Source organism: Galleria mellonella, unplaced genomic scaffold (genome assembly GCF_026898425.1).
Source record: "Galleria mellonella isolate WM207_F2 unplaced genomic scaffold, CSIRO_AGI_GalMel_v1 utg93, whole genome shotgun sequence".
In the NCBI taxonomy this organism is placed as follows: Eukaryota; Metazoa; Arthropoda; class Insecta; order Lepidoptera; family Pyralidae; genus Galleria; species Galleria mellonella.
Window position 1 is genome coordinate 225,850 of NW_026442176.1, and position 17,430 is coordinate 243,279.

General features: G+C 40.8%; 1 protein-coding gene across 1 annotated transcript; it reads right to left on the minus strand.

Moving 5' to 3' along the window:
- Positions 1-1,567: 1,567 nt before the first annotated feature.
- LOC113516661 (39S ribosomal protein L3, mitochondrial) lies at positions 1,568-13,240 on the minus strand. The gene is made up of 6 exons (XM_026901117.3): positions 13,002-13,240; positions 12,808-12,892; positions 4,401-4,628; positions 4,028-4,323; positions 2,408-2,572; positions 1,568-1,885 (listed from the first exon to the last, which is right to left on the minus strand). Exons 1-6 carry the CDS (start codon positions 13,049-13,051, stop codon positions 1,633-1,635), a joined length of 1,077 nt encoding a protein of 358 aa, XP_026756918.1. The 5' UTR covers positions 13,052-13,240; the 3' UTR covers positions 1,568-1,632.
- Positions 13,241-17,430: the final 4,190 nt, after the last annotated feature.

A 17,430-nucleotide genomic window follows, 5' to 3' on the forward strand; every position in this document is an offset into this window, starting at 1 on the left:
ATAAATAAATTAATTCCCCAAGACCTTGTAAAGTTAATAGAAAATTAATAGGGTTGTCTTAACTACTCTCATTTTATACGTGTGTGCTTGTAGCGATTGGAACGTTTCATAATACCCAGTGCTACATATATATGTGTATTATCTAAACCAATATATAGAAAAACGTTTACCATAGCAAGGGAAGGAGAGGAATTGTTGGTAACGGTGACTAGCACCCCTATTAGAGGGGAAAGGGATCATTAGTAATCTAGTCAAAAAGCCCCATTGGTAGCAAAATATCATATCAGGTCGATCTCCATGCGATTTCAACTGGAAACCTTCGTGGTTAATTATTGTTGAATTTATAAGACACAATTTTACGCATTCATCGCTAAAAAACCCATTCGCTGTGGCACTTCAATTCCAGGGCACGTCTTTTAACATCTCTAAAAGCATTAGGATCCTTGGTGTCGATATCTCTAGTGATGTACAATTCCGTGGCCACCTCGAAAATAAAGTGAAGCTGGCATTCAAAAACTCTATGTGCTTAATGGATCAAAGTATTAATTCACGCCGGATCAACGATTAATGCTCTACAAATCGCAAATCCAGCCCCACATAAAGTATTGCTGTCACTTTTGAGCGGAAACACCTAGATACCAGCTTGAACTTTTCGACTCGGTGCAATGACGAGCTATGAGAACTGTCAATGATCCCAGGCTTACAAACCGTATCGAACCCTTAAATCTTAGGAGTGATTTTGCCTCACTCTGCGTGTTCTACCGCCTGTACAATGGATTGTGCTCAGAGGAAATGTTCAATATGATGCCCACAGCCACTTTCTACCATCGTACGGCTTGCCATCGACAGGGAGTTCATCCTCATGACCTACAGCCTCAATGGTCGTGTTCTGCATGGCTTCAAAAATGTTTCCTCCCACGAACACTCAGGTTGTGGAATGAGCTCCCTGCCGAGGTTTTCCCAAGAGACTACAGCATGGGGTTCTTCAAAAAGGAAGTAGAGGTTTCTTCAGGGTCGGCAACGCACATATAATACACCTGATATTGCAGACGTTCATAGACTGCGGTAACCGCTTACCATCACGTGGGCCATATGCTTGTTTGCCACTTCAGTGGTATAAAAAGAAATTCCTCACGAGGGGCCAACTGAACTGCTTTTATTTTTACCTATCATTTCCCACTAGTGGCCCGCCAGCGTAGATATGGCGGGGTTATCATTACATTTTTACCCATTAAAATGAAATGTTTGAAAAAAACTTAATGAAATGTTAAAGAAATTAATAATTGATTCGATCTTAATAGTCTACTGATGTTCAATAGTAACAAGTAAAAAACTCGTACGATTGATTGAATTCATTTAAGGCGTGTTTCTGTGATAATTTTAATAAAATTTTGTTTCTTTTTAATTAAGTTCTATTGAAATTTATATTATTATTATTTATAATGCAGGCGGGATTACCTTTTCATTTTCATACTATTAAAAAATAAATTAGCAAACTTTTTCCAGTAATTCTTACTAAAAAAATTGGTCATATACGAGTATATCACATTACAAAAAAAAACTAATATTGTTATAACATTTATATTTTCTTAAGCAATTTATTATTAATTCATCTTATTCTAATAGATTTTATTAGGCGTCATCCAAAGTTATAGTAGAGTCATCAAACGGATGAATCGATTCATCGTAATATTCTAAAGGTAGATCAGACATTGGAGGATGTGTTGGAAAGGGTGGGGCCGTTTTTAATTTCTTCAGTGGTAGCACAGTGTCATACAAATAGCACATTGCACCGGTTTCACCCGGTATTGCGACTCCAAGAGCCCATATAACATTATATTTTGTGTTGATTCGAAGAATTTTTACACCTCGTAAAATCCTCCACCTGAAAAAATATTTTTTTATCGTCAGTAAATAAATGGAATGCAATTTTTGAGGCAGATTCTATTACAAAGAGACTTTATTTATAACTGCTAACATACAGATAGCAACAAATACCTTAGCCTTATACACCAGCTATTGATTTCGGCTGTAGGTAACCAATTCTAAACGATTTATCAAGAAAAAGACAGATTTTTAAAATTAGGAACACAAATGTGAAAACTACATTCAATTTGGTGCATAAGTGATCCAGGAACAAACATAGAAAGACAAAAATCCCAAAAATTATAGTCTTCTATTGCGCTTATTAAGATATTTTATATCAATTTTTCTTAAATATCTCTTATGTACATACATACAGAGTGAGAATTTTATTATATTTGTAAAAAGCAATATATATTCATTCCTAAGATTCTTAGGCTTAAACTATGTATATATGTGTGAAATCTGTATAAACTAATGGAATATGCGTTTACATTCCTGTTTGTACGTGTAATATCTGTTACTTTTATTAGTATTCACCAACCTGTTACCCATATGTCCAGGCATTTTTGTACCAGGCCAGACACGGCCTTTTTCTCCACCTCCACCGATATTTCCTGGTCTTCTGTGGGTCTTAGTTACACCATGAGATGCAGGCATACCCTTAAATCCCCATCGTTTTATAACACCTTGAAAACCTCTATCAATACTGAAAAAGAAAACGCTACATAAATAAATGCTACCCAAAATTTAACCCTATGAATATTAATCATAAGCTTGACCTCCTCCATATTAAGTCCTCCATATAAGTCGCATAGAACGGAAGTTTTTAGTTGGTTTATTTATTCATAATAAGTTCAGATAATTGAAAAATGACGCGTTAAAAATTATCTATGTAAAAAAAAATATCCTCATTTGAATTTGCTGTGTACAATTAATCCTATATTTATTGTCTATAATCAACTTGCACGTAGTATACTTTAATGTTTTTATTACATACAGTGACGTTCAAAAGAGAACCGTGATCATATGGCACTTACACTAACAAAACAACATCAGAGAAAAAGAAGAGTAGTTAGTTTTTTCATAAGATGGGTACCGAGCGCAGTTAAAATATGTGCGTGTCAGTACGTACGCAATGTATGTGCATACTGTTATAATGTCTCGTTGCTATTGAGTACACAATCGAAAGGGCTATTGTTTGTCGCCTATGTGCATACTCATTCAGCGGCCAACATTAATTCACGCTAAACTGCATCAAATGAATATTCGAGTAAATATAATTATGTATAAATATGACCAATTAGGTGGATAATTCAAAACAGTTTATTAAAATATTTTTTTAAACAGGTAATTTAGAATAAATATTAACAAAACAATCATATCAGACAATATTACAAAGTAATTTGTTTATTTTTACACTATTAATTTGTGTTCAACAGAGGGAGACTTTGTATAAATGTCATTTGCTTGGGTATCTCTGTCCCATTCATGTTTCAACCGTAAAGCAGTTGTGTTTGCATGGCTGTTTCGATTTGAAGGGTGAGATATGGCGTGAATTTACAGGGTACAGACGAATAAGACCTGAGTCCTCAGGAATGCCAATGCATGGCCCCCCATATTATCTGTGGGAATGGCAACTCATGGGGGGTATCATGGACAAAACAATATACTCTGTTATGTCCATGGTATTGCTCATGTCTATAGATGACGGTTACCACTTTCCATCAGGTAAGCCGTCAGCATGTATGCCATTCTAAGTTGTATAAAAAAATTAAAAGACATACCAATTATATTTTCTTAATTCGAATATTCCTAAGTATAAAAAATTACTCATAACTTAGAAAATCACAAAATTGCAAAGCATTTTATCATAACATTATTTAAATTCTAAAAATATGGCCCTAATGATGTAATTGTTGATCTCTTAAAAAAGCTAGCACAGAACAACATATACAATAAAGTCTCTAAATGACTGGAGTTAACCTACTCATCTGTTCCTCTGCTGTGAATGTTAAAGGCAATCCTTGCAGAAGAGTAACAGTTTCATTTTTTGTTTTTATCACCTAACCCTGAAGTGAAATTCAGAATCAAATATGTGCATGGATCAAATGGATTAGTGATATGGTGTGTGTAATTCTTTTAAATTTTAAAGAGTACTAACGTTTTTGCTCGAATGTCTATATAATCTCCAACTCTAAAGTGTGTTGCAAACAATGGAGTTCCAGTGGGCAAGGCAGCTTCTGGTGAAATTAAAAATCGGCACAAATGCTGTTTTGGTAGCATTCCAACACTGTCGAATATACCACAATAATCTTTGGTCACAGTACTCGGGTCTATAGTTTGTGAACCAATTAATAAACATCCATGTCTTTGTGTTCTTATACCACTTTGCGTTGAGTTTCTCATTGGCTTATATTCTTCAGGAGGAATATACTTTATAACATGATTGTCAACAACCTGAAACAACAGCATTAACGGAATGTTAACTTTTAACCAAATATAAGTTTTTTTTTTTAAATAATGATTTAGCATACCTGTAATAAAGTAGTCTGTAATTTCTTTCCACTTTTATCCCACACAGGATAATTTCCAATTTTACGTGCTATGAGACCTGTTCGTTTGATAAATGGAGACCACTGGACAGTTTGTTGCACATCACCTTCAACTAATGGTGATTTCATTTCTGTTTGCATTTTAAGCTTGTCCTTCATCACTTCTTCAATAAATTGCTTATTTTCCTGAGTTACCATGTCATCAGTCATCTGTATAATATAAAAAATTAAATGTATGATTATTAGTTAAACATTGTAATTTTTTTTAATGGTGTCATTGATAACCTAATATAATAAATTTTTATTATTTAAGAAAAATTGTTATAAGGGGATAAAATCCAAAAAATAGAAGCCAAAACAATAATGTAATACAATTTTGTTTGTTTATATGTTTGTTCCAGTATCATGCAAGAACTATTGCATTTCATTATTATTTCAGTATCATATAATACTACATGAAAATGAATATGGTTTTTACAATTGTTTTCCAGAAGGTTAGAACTGTTTAAAAATGGTGTAATATCATTGATTTTACTACTTCTGAAATTCATACTTATGATGAAGTAGACAAAAGCTGGTTTATATTACATGATTGAATATTGTTTATGAATATTTATGAATCTGATAAAATAACCAATTATGCAATGCAATAAGCAATGGCACCATTGTGACTTCTAAAGGATCATTCAAATATGGAATTTGAATGTAGAAATTAATTAGTTATACAAAAAATACCAACTAAGTATGAACGGTGTGGACTGCCGTTCGGTGAGCGTGGACTGTAGGGGCGTTGGTTCAGGCTGGAGTGAAACACAGCGATTACTATTCTGAAGCCTCCGGTACCGTCTGAAGAGAGTATTTTTTCTTCTTGTCCTATTTCTTCTCGAGTGTAGTGCGTCGCTGCCCGGAAGCGAATGCCGCTCGACGGGAGGCGGCCTATCTTTATACCCGCCCGCTCGCACGATAATGTTTCCAACTCGCGATAGCGATCTGTGCGAGCGGGACGGGGCGAAAATGAACGAGACGCGTGTCTCTTCAGATCGGTACTCTATAGCGTCTATTTATTTATTTTATTTCAATTTACAATTTCTTAATTCTATTTATTGTTACAATTTCTATTCGTAGGTAATAACGACAACACGCAAAGGAATACTTTATTTAACTTACACTATCTTAAATCTATGTAAATCTATATAAAATAACAGAATACAGAAACGATTAACTAGGGACTTAACAACTATAAATTACGATATATACAAATAATGTCGCGAACATAATCTCCCGCCGCAGCTCTCGTAGCTGGAGTTAACTCGTGTTCGCGTCGCTCGATGTCGATGTGGGCAGTATGATCAGCTTCTTAGTGGGTCGCCGTAGGATGCCCTTGTTCGTCCGCACGTCGACCGCTCGAACCTCGCCGTCTGGTCCAGGGTAGGTCGCCACCACCACGCCTCGCGGCCACGTGTTGCGAGGCAAGGTCCCATCAGCTATCAAGACCAGGTCGTCCATTTTGATGGCTCCGTGTGTAGCTCGGGGCTCCCGCCGGTGTTGCAACTCGGGTAGGTACTCCTTCACCCACCGGTTCCAGAAGCAATCAGCTAGCCTCTGGCTGGCACGCCACTCCTTGTGTCCCGCCGCGTCGCTCTCGGTGAAGCTGCCTGGCAGTGGGACGCGCGATGGACCGCCCAATATGAAGTGATTGGGGGTTAGGGCGCTGTCGTCGTCTGCCGATGTTGACACGTGGGTTAGCGGTCGACTATTGAGGGTGTGCTCGACCTCGACCAGCAGAGTGTGGAGGACTTCTTCCTTGGGGGCCCGCTCGTTCAACGTAGCGGCTAGTGCGGTCTTCACACTACGCACCAGCCGTTCCCACGCACCTCCCATGAAGGGTGCGCTCGGGGGAATGTAGCGCCACCGGATGAAATGGACTGATGACTCTTCTTGGATGGCTTCCTCGGCTGCTTTCTTCAGTTCGACGTCGGCACCTTTGAGGTTGGTGCCTTGGTCGGACCATAGCTCAGTGGGACACCCTCTGCGGCTTATGAAGCGCCGCAGGGCCATTATGGCGGAGTCCGTGCTGAGGCTGCCGGCGATTTCTAGGTGGACTGCGCGCGTCGTTAGGCAGGTGAAGAGCACTCCGTATCGCTTCTGGTGAGTGCGGCCCACTGTCACGGTCATAGGCCCGAAGTAGTCTAGGCCGGTGAACGTGAACGGTCGTTGATGATGCGTCAGCCTGCTCTGTGGATGGTTGCCCGTTGACGGCTGCGCCGGTCTTGCTCTTCGTAGGCGGCACAGCTGACACCTCTTCAGTTCACTGCGGACGGCGTGTCGTAGGCGCAACACCCACAAGTGTTGTCGCACCTCGTTCGTGGTGATCTCGAAGCCGCCGTGGTGAAGTTTCCGATGCACCCATGCGATGTATAGGCGCACCCAGGCGTGGTTTCCGTCGACGATGGGGGTTCTCGTTGCTCGGCTGACAGATCGGCGGCGGCTGCTATTCTCGATCGAAGTCGCAGAATGTCGTCGTTGTCTATGACGACTGACAGCTGTATGAGTCGACTGGATGACGGCAGCTGTTTCCCTTGTTTCAATACTGCGATTTCGTCGCCGAACGCCTCTTGTTGTATCGCGCGAATCCATAGCCGTCGCGCGCGATCTAGGTAGTGTGTGTCTATGGGGATGAAACACACAGATGGACTATTGCTGTTCTTGATTTTCATCTTCGTCTTCTCTCTATCGACTTTCTTCGTGCGGGTCCAAGTGGGGTCGGCGCTCTCTTTCTTCTTGTTTCTTTTTCGGATGGCGGTACAGCGTTGACTGGTCGGTCGCAGGAGGTCGATGAACTGCAACACTCGTGCTGAACTGCGAACAAGTTTCAACCAATTAGAAAAACGTGACGGATCGGGTAATGCTATGGATAACTGCGTCGCGTTCTGTAGCTTGTGTACGCGTTCTTCTCCCGTTTCCGCTTGACTATCGTCGCTCGTACTATCTTCACGCGGCCACTGCTCTTCGGGGAGGTACAGGAAGTCCGGCCCACGGAACCATCTATGCTGCGAGCCGAAGTCCGTCGGTGGGTCGCGTGTGGCGTCGTCTGCTACGTTGTGCCGCGTCGGTATCCATCTCCACTCGTTCGTCTTCGTTTCTTCGACGATCTCGGCGACTCTATGCGCGACGAACGGCTTGTATGCGCGAGGACCGGTGCGTAGCCATGCGAGCACGGTGCGTGAGTCCGACCAGTATACTCGGCGAGCGGGCTTCAGGTCGTGTTCTTCGACTGCCGTGCGCGATAGGCGACACCCGAGGACGGCCGCTTGCAGCTCCAGTCGCGGTATCGTGGTCACCTTGCTGAGTGGGGCCACTCGTCCCTTTGCCGCGATCAGCGACACGTGGACCTCGCCGGTCGCGCTTACGGCCCGCCAGTACACGGCACAGGCGTACGCGTCCGAGCTGGCGTCGACGAATGTATGCAGCTCCGCTGTATCGGCCGTGGCTACCTCCGGGTAGCACCGCGGCACCTCCAGCGCGGACAGCCGTCGCACGTGGTCCATCCAGCTCCGCCAGGCGTCCGCTTCCCGTGGTTGCAGCTCGGTGTCCCAGTCGATACCGGTACGCCACGTCTCCTGCAATATCTTCTTCGCCTGTATGGTGATGGGAGTGGCGAGGCCCAGTGGATCGAACAGTGACATAATCGCTCGTAGCGCTTTCCTCTTCGTCGGCGTCTGTTCCCCGCTGGCTATCTGTGGCGGAAGCTTGTGTCCGTTGAAGTTGAAGCCTAAGGTGTCTTCAGAAGGTCGCCATACCATCCCCAGTATCTTCTCCGCGTCGAGTTGTACCACGCTGTCCCCGCCGGTGTCGGAGAACGCGGCGCGCACTTGATGCGAGTTCGACGCCCACCGTTGGAGATAGTAGTTGGCTCGACCGTGGATCTGTGCGACCTGTCTTGAGACGCGTACGGCTTGCTCTTCCGTGTCGAAGCTGGCGAGGTAGTCGTCGACGTAGTGGTTCATGACCACCGCCGTTGCTGCCTCCGGGAACTCTTCCTTGTACTGTTCTGCGTTCTTGTTCTTGACGTAGATTGCTGTACACGGTGACGATGTTGCGCCGAATATGACACTCTTCATCCTATATTCCACAGGTGGACCCTCTCGTCGATCTCCTCGCCACAGGAACCGTTGCATGTCCCTATCTTCTTCCCGTATGGTGACCCGCATGAACATGTCCTTTATGTCCGCCGCGACTGCCACCCGTCGTTGCCGGAACCGCATGAGGACCCCCGGTAGCGATTGAAGTAAGTCGGGGCCCGGCAGCAGCATGTCGTTCAAACTGATGCCCTTCGTCTTGGCTGCTGCGTCGTGCACGATCCGCAGTTTCCCCGGTTTCTGCGGGTTGATGACGGCGAAGTGTGGCAGGTACCACACCCGTTGGGAACTCCGTGGCGGGGCGACTTCAGCATACCCGTTCTTGAGTAGTGTGTCCATTTGCTGTTCATATCTCTTCTTGATTTCTTCATTCTTGTCGAGTTTCCTTTCGACCAGTTGGAGACGTCGCATTGCCGATTCGTAGTTGTCCGGCGGCACAGGGTCGTCCTTCTTCCATAATAACCCCGTCTCGTATCCTCCCGCCGGTAACGGACGAGTTTTCTCCTCTAAAATGCGTAGGGCGCGACGTTCCTCTTCATTGTAAGACCTCTTCGGTGCGATTCCCAGCGATTCGAGCGCGAAATGTTGCTTCATCATTTCTTCCATCGATTGTTCCTCTTCATGTGTCGTCACTATGTGGCTGATTCTGTGCACCTGCTGTCTTGTCCTGCCGCGACTCGTACCGTGCAGTACCCATCCCAGGTCGGTGAGTGATGCGACCGGCTGCGTGTCGGATCCTCTTCTGACTTCGTGGGCCAGCAGTAGGTGCCAGTTGTCTTGCCCCAGCAGTACCGTCGGTTTGCCCTCTTCGTAGACCAATTCCCTCTCTATGTCCCGCAGATGTGGACAGCCCTTGATGACGCTGCGTGGTACCGACTGCGGTGATAACTGCAGTCTGTCCATCGTCCGTGCCCCCACTGTGTATTCTTGTGAATTCCGCCCGCGGATCTTGAAGTGAACACGCGTCGATTGAGCTGCGTTGATCCGCGCCCCGGCCACACCTTCCATGTAGAATGGTGCGGGGGGACCCGTAGCACCGATTCGCTCCGCCACCGTCGTCTCGATGATGGTGCAAGTCGACCCGTCGTCCAGTAGCGCGTAGGTGTCGCACGTTCCCGTGGGACCGGTGACTCGTATCGGCAGGATCTTCAGGAACGCGATCTTGTCGTTTTCCCTTGCCGATGCGGTGACTGCGGCGGACTTGTCCTCGACGACGTGTGTCGTTACTTCATTCTCCGGCTGTTGTCGCGTGGTGTGCAGCAGAGGGTGATGAGTCTGCGTGCACTCATCTACTCCACATCTCTTGCTCTTGCAGGCGTGGCGAAATCTTCTTACTTTGAGGCAGCGGAAACACAGCCTATGAGTCTTCGCTAACTCCCATCTCGCCGATGTGTCTGCTTCCTTCATCGTCTTGCAGTCCGATGGAGCGTGTCCCTCTCGTCGACACATCGGGCACGGTGGTGTAGCGGGTTTCTCCTGCGTCGTGTATGTCTTCGCCGTCTTCCTAGGAGCGGACTCCCGCCGGTCTTCGGACGGTATCTCCTCGGCGGGGGCGAAGTTTCCACATCGTGCGGCGGTCCTTTGCAGGAACTGAGAGAGTGTTATGAGGTCCGGTTGTCCCTCCGGTTGGTCGTTGGCGAAATCGTAGTACTTGAAGCGTAGTACCGACGGCATCTTCTCTGTGACGTTTCTCACTATTTCTTCGTTGTATAGGTAGTGACTCTTGTTCAGCGCTCGTATCGTGGCGACGACGTTCTGCACCTTGCTTGCGAAGAGGCAGACGTCTCTTGCGTTGTCCGAGAGTCGTGGTAGCGCGCGGAGTTTGTTCAGTTCGGCTGTGACGAGTGCTCCAGGGCGGCCAAACCTCGCGGCTAACATCTTCATTACTTCTTCTGCGGTCGTAGACCCGACGAATAGGGAGCGTGTCGCGTCCTTTGCGGCCCCCTTCAAGCTTCTGCGCAGTCTTGCTAGGTTCTCTTGTTCTGTGAGTTGACTTGCGCTCTCTTCATAGGCCATCTTCCATGGTAACCACTCGCTCGACGATCCATTGAAGACTGGCAACTCGGTGACTCTTGACGCTGTGGAGGGCAGTATGTTGCGAGCGGCCATCTGCATGGCGATCGCAAACTCATTACAATCGATGCCCACCTTCAGCACCGGTTCTTCTTTCTTCATCGACTGCATCGCTGCTGCTATCGTAGGAATGGCGGCATGTGGGTCAACGTGGCGTGCGTGGTCCCGGTGAAGTGCGTCGCTGCTCGGCTGTGGCGGCGGCGCTCTCGAATCCTCTTCAACGGGTCTCGATGGGACGAACCCCTGACGCTTGCCGGTGACTTCTTCTATCTCTGGTACATGCGGCTCCATCGTGAGTGCTAGCGTGCTTCGATGAACCCAATCCGACGTTCGTTCTCTTCTGACGGTAGCGTCGTCGTCTTCTACTTCCTCGTTGTCCTCTGATTCGGCTTCCAGGGCGGCGACACGTGCGGCGGCCAATTCCACCTCCTTTCGAAGTAGCTCCTCCCGTGCCTTGGCCAGAGCCTTCTTCTTCTGCGAGGCCGTGGTGCGAACCGTGCGTGCCGTGCCGTGCTTCGGTTCCTTCTTCCTTGCTGTCTCCTCTGTCGTTCCTGTGGCTTCGGTAGTCTCCGTGGCTCCTGTGGTCGTCGTATCGCCGGACGTGTTCGTAGTCGATGTGGTGGCGGCGGTAGACGACGTGGCAGCGACAGAAGGCATTCTGACAGCCGCAGACGACGTGGTGGCAGCAACGGACGGCGTGGCAGCGACAGACAGCGTTCCGGCGGCCGTAGTCGACGTGGTGGCGGCGGACGTTGTGGCTTCGGTGACGGCGATTTTTTGTTGCGACGACTTCATGTTTCTCGTAGTCGGCATTTCAGCGATCCGGCTTCAGAATGGTCTTCCTCCAGCGATCCGGCTTCTCGATGTACCAACGGTGTTCCTCCAGCAATCCGGCTTCTCGAAGGACCACGTTGAACGGTGTGGACTGCCGTTCGGTGAGCGTGGACTGTAGGGGCGTTGGTTCAGGCTGGAGTGAAACACAGCGATTACTATTCTGAAGCCTCCGGTACCGTCTGAAGAGAGTATTTTTTCTTCTTGTCCTATTTCTTCTCGAGTGTAGTGCGTCGCTGCCCGGAAGCGAATGCCGCTCGACGGGAGGCGGCCTATCTTTATACCCGCCCGCTCGCACGATAATGTTTCCAACTCGCGATAGCGATCTGTGCGAGCGGGACGGGCGAAAATGAACGAGACGCGTGTCTCTTCAGATCGGTACTCTATAGCGTCTATTTATTTATTTTATTTCAATTTACAATTTCTTAATTCTATTTATTGTTACAATTTCTATTCGTAGGTAATAACGACAACACGCAAAGGAATACTTTATTTAACTTACACTATCTTAAATCTATGTAAATCTATATAAAATAACAGAATACAGAAACGATTAACTAGGGACTTAACAACTATAAATTACGATATATACAAATAATGTCGCGAACAAAGTATATTGTTCTTCCACACAGTGTCCTTTATCAGAAATACATTTATGTTATCAGGTTCTAAGCTTTTTAATTCCATCAATGAAGACAGAAAGTTGCTGCTACAGCACTTTGCACAAATATTCTTTGAATGCATTATCACCTTGAAATGCTTTTTCAATGGGTCAAACACAACAGTTCCATAAGTAACACATTTTGGACAATAAAGTGTTCCAGATATTCCTATGCAAATACTCTAGCAACAATTAAAAAAAATTCTGCACTCTTTGCCTCAGTGGTGGTGAAAATGGAGGTGATTGTGAAGAATTGTAGAGTTGAATACTTATGGAAAAGTTTATAGAAACTCTGTTATAAAAGGAACATAGCGCTACTTCGAGGAAAAAAAAGCATAAACACCAAAATAACGACTTTATAGGAGAAACAATAAATGTGAGTCAATAAAATTTTGACTCAAAAATATTTGCACAATTCCAACAAATACATACAAGGAATTGCAGTAGAACTATTGACATTTTTTAAATTTTATTATTATTATTGACATTGTTTATATTGTTATAAATTAAATTAAAGTTACTTTAATTTTATATTGTACATGCCGATATGGTAGAATGTGGAATAATGGACATGTAATTATTATTTTCATCTAATGTATGTACCCATATTCGTGCAATAAATGATTTGAAAAATTTGAAACTATTTCTTATACCCGTTGTATTATTTGATTAAATTTGTACATACCACTCTATCCTTAGGCATATACCAATGTGGAGGGCGATACCTTGGCTTATAGTATGAATTAGATCTTGTTACCATGTTATCTAATCTGTAATAAGGTAAATTTAAATCATATAAGTAACTTATATAATTCATTTATAAAACTAATTTTAACCTCAGGTTTTATCTGTACAATGTAAAAGTAATGGTTTGTTTACCTCAGTTTGCAAAAGTTACTGCATAACAGTTTAAGGTTAGATGTAGTCATGATTCCAATTGAAGTTTATTATAGATAATTATTATCACAATTCACACATTTATAAACATGCAAGAAAAGCAAATAGAAATAATTTTAAATTATTCACATAAATAAGTATAGAATAGCATATAATATATTTCAGAGTAAACAGAAATTAATTTTTTCAATGATGTTTGTTTTATAAGCAAAAGACAGGCTAAGGTCAGTGATTATTCTGCCTAAAGAGATTCATATAAGTGACTTAGACTAGTGGTGCTCGTATTTACTAATCCAATTATCAATTATTCAACTGAATAATTTATTCTAATTATTCTAATGATTTTCAAATCATTTGACTACTAATTTCATTCGACTATTAATTTTATTCATTATACATTTCTACTAATTGTTAAAATAATTCATTTGTGTTCATGTGCGAGTCGGTACGGACGTAGACGAGATCCAATAATTATCCACAACTTTGATATATATTTTAATTAATAATTATAACTTACTTTTTCAGAAATACGAATATATTATTTGTATGCATTAATAATTATATATTCTGTAAAAAACAAACTACAACTAAAATAAAAAGAATGTAAAATCACATACAAATTTTGCAATTTAGCTCTGTAAGAAAGAGGTCGTACAAAACCATAGACCTACAACTTAATTAATTAGAAAAATAAATACTTTTGTCTTGCCACAAAAATATTTTCTGTAATATCGTACGTAATAAAATATTTAAATATAAAATAACGTTATTGGTCTCCTGTAAAACTCCACATCCATCAGGTTATGGGCCCAGCACACTTCCATTATCCAAACATATCGATATCCGCCAACATTTTATAAGAGATATGGTGCAACAAAATATGGTGTAACTTTTATACCTAGGAACAGGGGATATGACAGCGGATATCTTTACAAAAGCTTTGCCTCGTCCTAAATACGAATACTGTCGCCAAGAACTGAGATTCCTACAGTAGGTAGATACTATGCCGTGAGGAGGAGTGTAAGAAAGAGGCCGTACACAGCCATAAACCTACAGCTCAATTAATTAGAAAAATAAATACTTTTGTCTTGTCACTAAAATATTCTCTGTAACATCGTACGTAATAAAATATTTAAATATAAAATAACATTATTGGTCTCTCGTAAAACTCCACATCCATCAAGCTCTACAACTTCCAAAGTACGTTTTCATATAGTTTGAAATATATTTGACAGTTAATAGTTATAGCTTTCAAACGTTTTTACTTTACTAAAACATAATTTGTATGATATAACGAGCACGGTAGATATAGAAAAAAGCTTTAAAATTTGCCATATTTTTTTCTATTCACCAAGCGAATTTTAATTAACCTCATTAGATGGTAACATACACTGACATATATGTCTGTATTACACAGAATAATATTAATTTCAAATAGTAGTGTACGAATCCGAATGTATTTGTTATTTGAATAATTAGTCATTATAGTACGGCCGCTCAGATATTGCGTTCCTGACACCTGTCAATTTGTCATGACTAGTGATGTACCATAAATAACATTAATAATACTTAGTAACGTTACTTATTGTATTCATTATGCATATTTATTCAATTTAATATATATTTTGTTATTTTTTATAGAAATTATGTTTCAAACACAATGTTAATTAAATTGTTAATGAATGAATTAAATTTAATCGTAGTTTCTGAATGTAACGTAGGTAAAAAATAAAAATACTGTATTTATTGGAAAATGTATATTAAGAAATACATCTTAAGCCTTAAATAATGAAGACTACGTCAAATCAAAATTTTATCTGACACCAATTCGTTTGAGGATTTACTGTCATCTTCACTCACATGTATTATTATTGTCAATCATAGTATCTATACAGATATCCTGGTCTATACAGTCATCAAATATAATCTTTTAAGTTTTTTCAACCACCTTCATACATCTCTTGTGACTTTTTCGCATACTTCTTGTAAAAGTGTCTTTATCTTTTTTATGTTATACGGTGAAGAAGTATTAAGGCGAGCTGCATAACCTTTAATTTAAGCCCAGATTAGCTCTATGGTATTGTACTGGCAGTGGTATGGAGGAATTCGAAGAACGCAATGACCGTACTCCAGAGCCAGCTCATCTATTTTATATCGAACATTTACCGGCTTATGGTCATTGACTAATTTCATCAGCTCTTCTTCTAGCATTGACATATTTGCGTCAACGCCACTTCTTTGCAGCTAAATCACCAATTCTTCTTTTCTATTAGCTTGGGTAGGTGCTTTATTTATTTGCACCGAATGATAAGAGGCGTTATCCATTAATATTACTTAAGAATCTGGAAGACCAGGTAGCAGCAAATCCTGCAAACATTTCTTGAATACAGCTGCATTTATTTCTGCGTGGTTGTCAATAAATATTTACATATTATAAATATTTACGTGGTATCAATAATAATTTTATCCCAAAATTAATACATTTATTATAAGTTAGCATAATTATTCAATTTTAAATGTTGTCACTTGTTATTCTCCTCCAGTCGGAAGTTACATAGCCTATTCGATCATGACCTGTCAGAAACGCAATCACTAAGCAGACAGACTATACTTACTTTATATTTCGACTACAAAATTAGTATACTAATTTTTGTGTACGAATGATTTTATTATTCGAATAATTAGTCATTACTAATTTTATAATTCGACTACTAAATTAGTAATATACAAATTTTCATATTCGAATGACTTTACTAATTAATAATTTGATCTAAACCACTAATAGTGAAAACAAATTTTAATTAAATTTACCTGTGTCCACTTCTTTACTAATAGCTGATAATGAATAATGATTGATGATAAAAAAGTAATATCTCAACATCCCATATTTAATTTAAAATATACTTCATAATCAATCACCACGAATTTGCTTTGATAAGTATCAAAGTTATTGATAAGTATCGGATTGACTCGATTACATTCATATCGACTTGTACATGAACAACTACTAATAAATTATTTTAGCAATTAGTAGTAACGTACAGCGAATGAAATTTGTAGTAGAATGAAATTAGTAAACAAATGAAATTACGATACACGTGAAATTAGTAGTCAGATAAAATTACTAGTTGATTGATTTGAAAATCAATCAACTAGTAACGGATTATTAAAGTCGCTTATTGTTAATTTCAAATTACATTTTAGATAAAACAAGCATACAAATTTACTTTTACATTTATTATTACTAAGGATTAATACATAGATCGACTCCTTGATTCTTGGGGCTTTACGACGACGAATCAGAATCAGTCGCATTTATTAAATGCTCACCGTATATACATATAGAGGTCAAAGAAGTATATACATATAGAGGTCAAAGAAAATGGAGTAAATTTTTTTATGGGTGATAATGGAATGGTAACCCCACCCGCGCTACCGGTATACACCGGCGAGGCACCAGTGAAGGATGATAGGTGAGGATGAAGCAGCTCAGTTAGCCCATCATGACGAATTCAACAAGAATTGTTCACGATGATTTCCAGGGGGAACCAAGTGGAGGTCGACCTAATAAGGCATATTGCTAGTAATGGGGTTGTCAAACTTTATTGCTAAAAATCTCTTTCCCCCAAAAATAAAGTATATTATGTCTAAGATTTTGTTTTTATTTTCACTATTGGTGTACTCACGTACTCGCAAAGGTAAGTAAACGAATGTCATACATTATTTATTTTTATGGTTATAATTTTAAGTCATCCAAGTGTTTATATTTATAAATATTCCGTTTTAATGTGTCATCCAAGAATAATTATTGTTATTTTATTTATTTATTTTTATCTAATATATAAAATTCTCGTGTCGTGTTTGTTTTTTGACAAATATTTTTATTTTTATTTTATTATGATTTAGCATTGAAAAATACATACAAATTCAAATTTTAACGCTTTTACGATTAACCCCTATTATTTAATCGCAATTTTTATATGCCATAATAGGGTTGCAAGATGACAATAGAATATAATAATTGTAGTACGATATAATTTTCATGTATAGTTTTAGAAATAATATATATGGTAAAACAACGTTTACCGAGTCAGCTAGTAAAGTTATATATTTTATGTATATCTAATCTTTTAAAGAATTTATAATTTTCGAATTATCTTAGTATAACGTTCTTACGTACTACGTGTAGTATTACTATAACGTAGTGATTATTTGTTCTGTAAGTATTACGTGTTTAATACTCAGATTAGTAAGTACATTATATCAAGTCCATACTTCAATATATGCATAACTAATGAATAAAATAAAATTAACGATTTTTCGTTAACTATCTATTTTAGATGGATTTAAAAGTAATTAACACAGACTAATTTACTTTTTTCATATGGCAACCTCATTGTTTACATTTTTC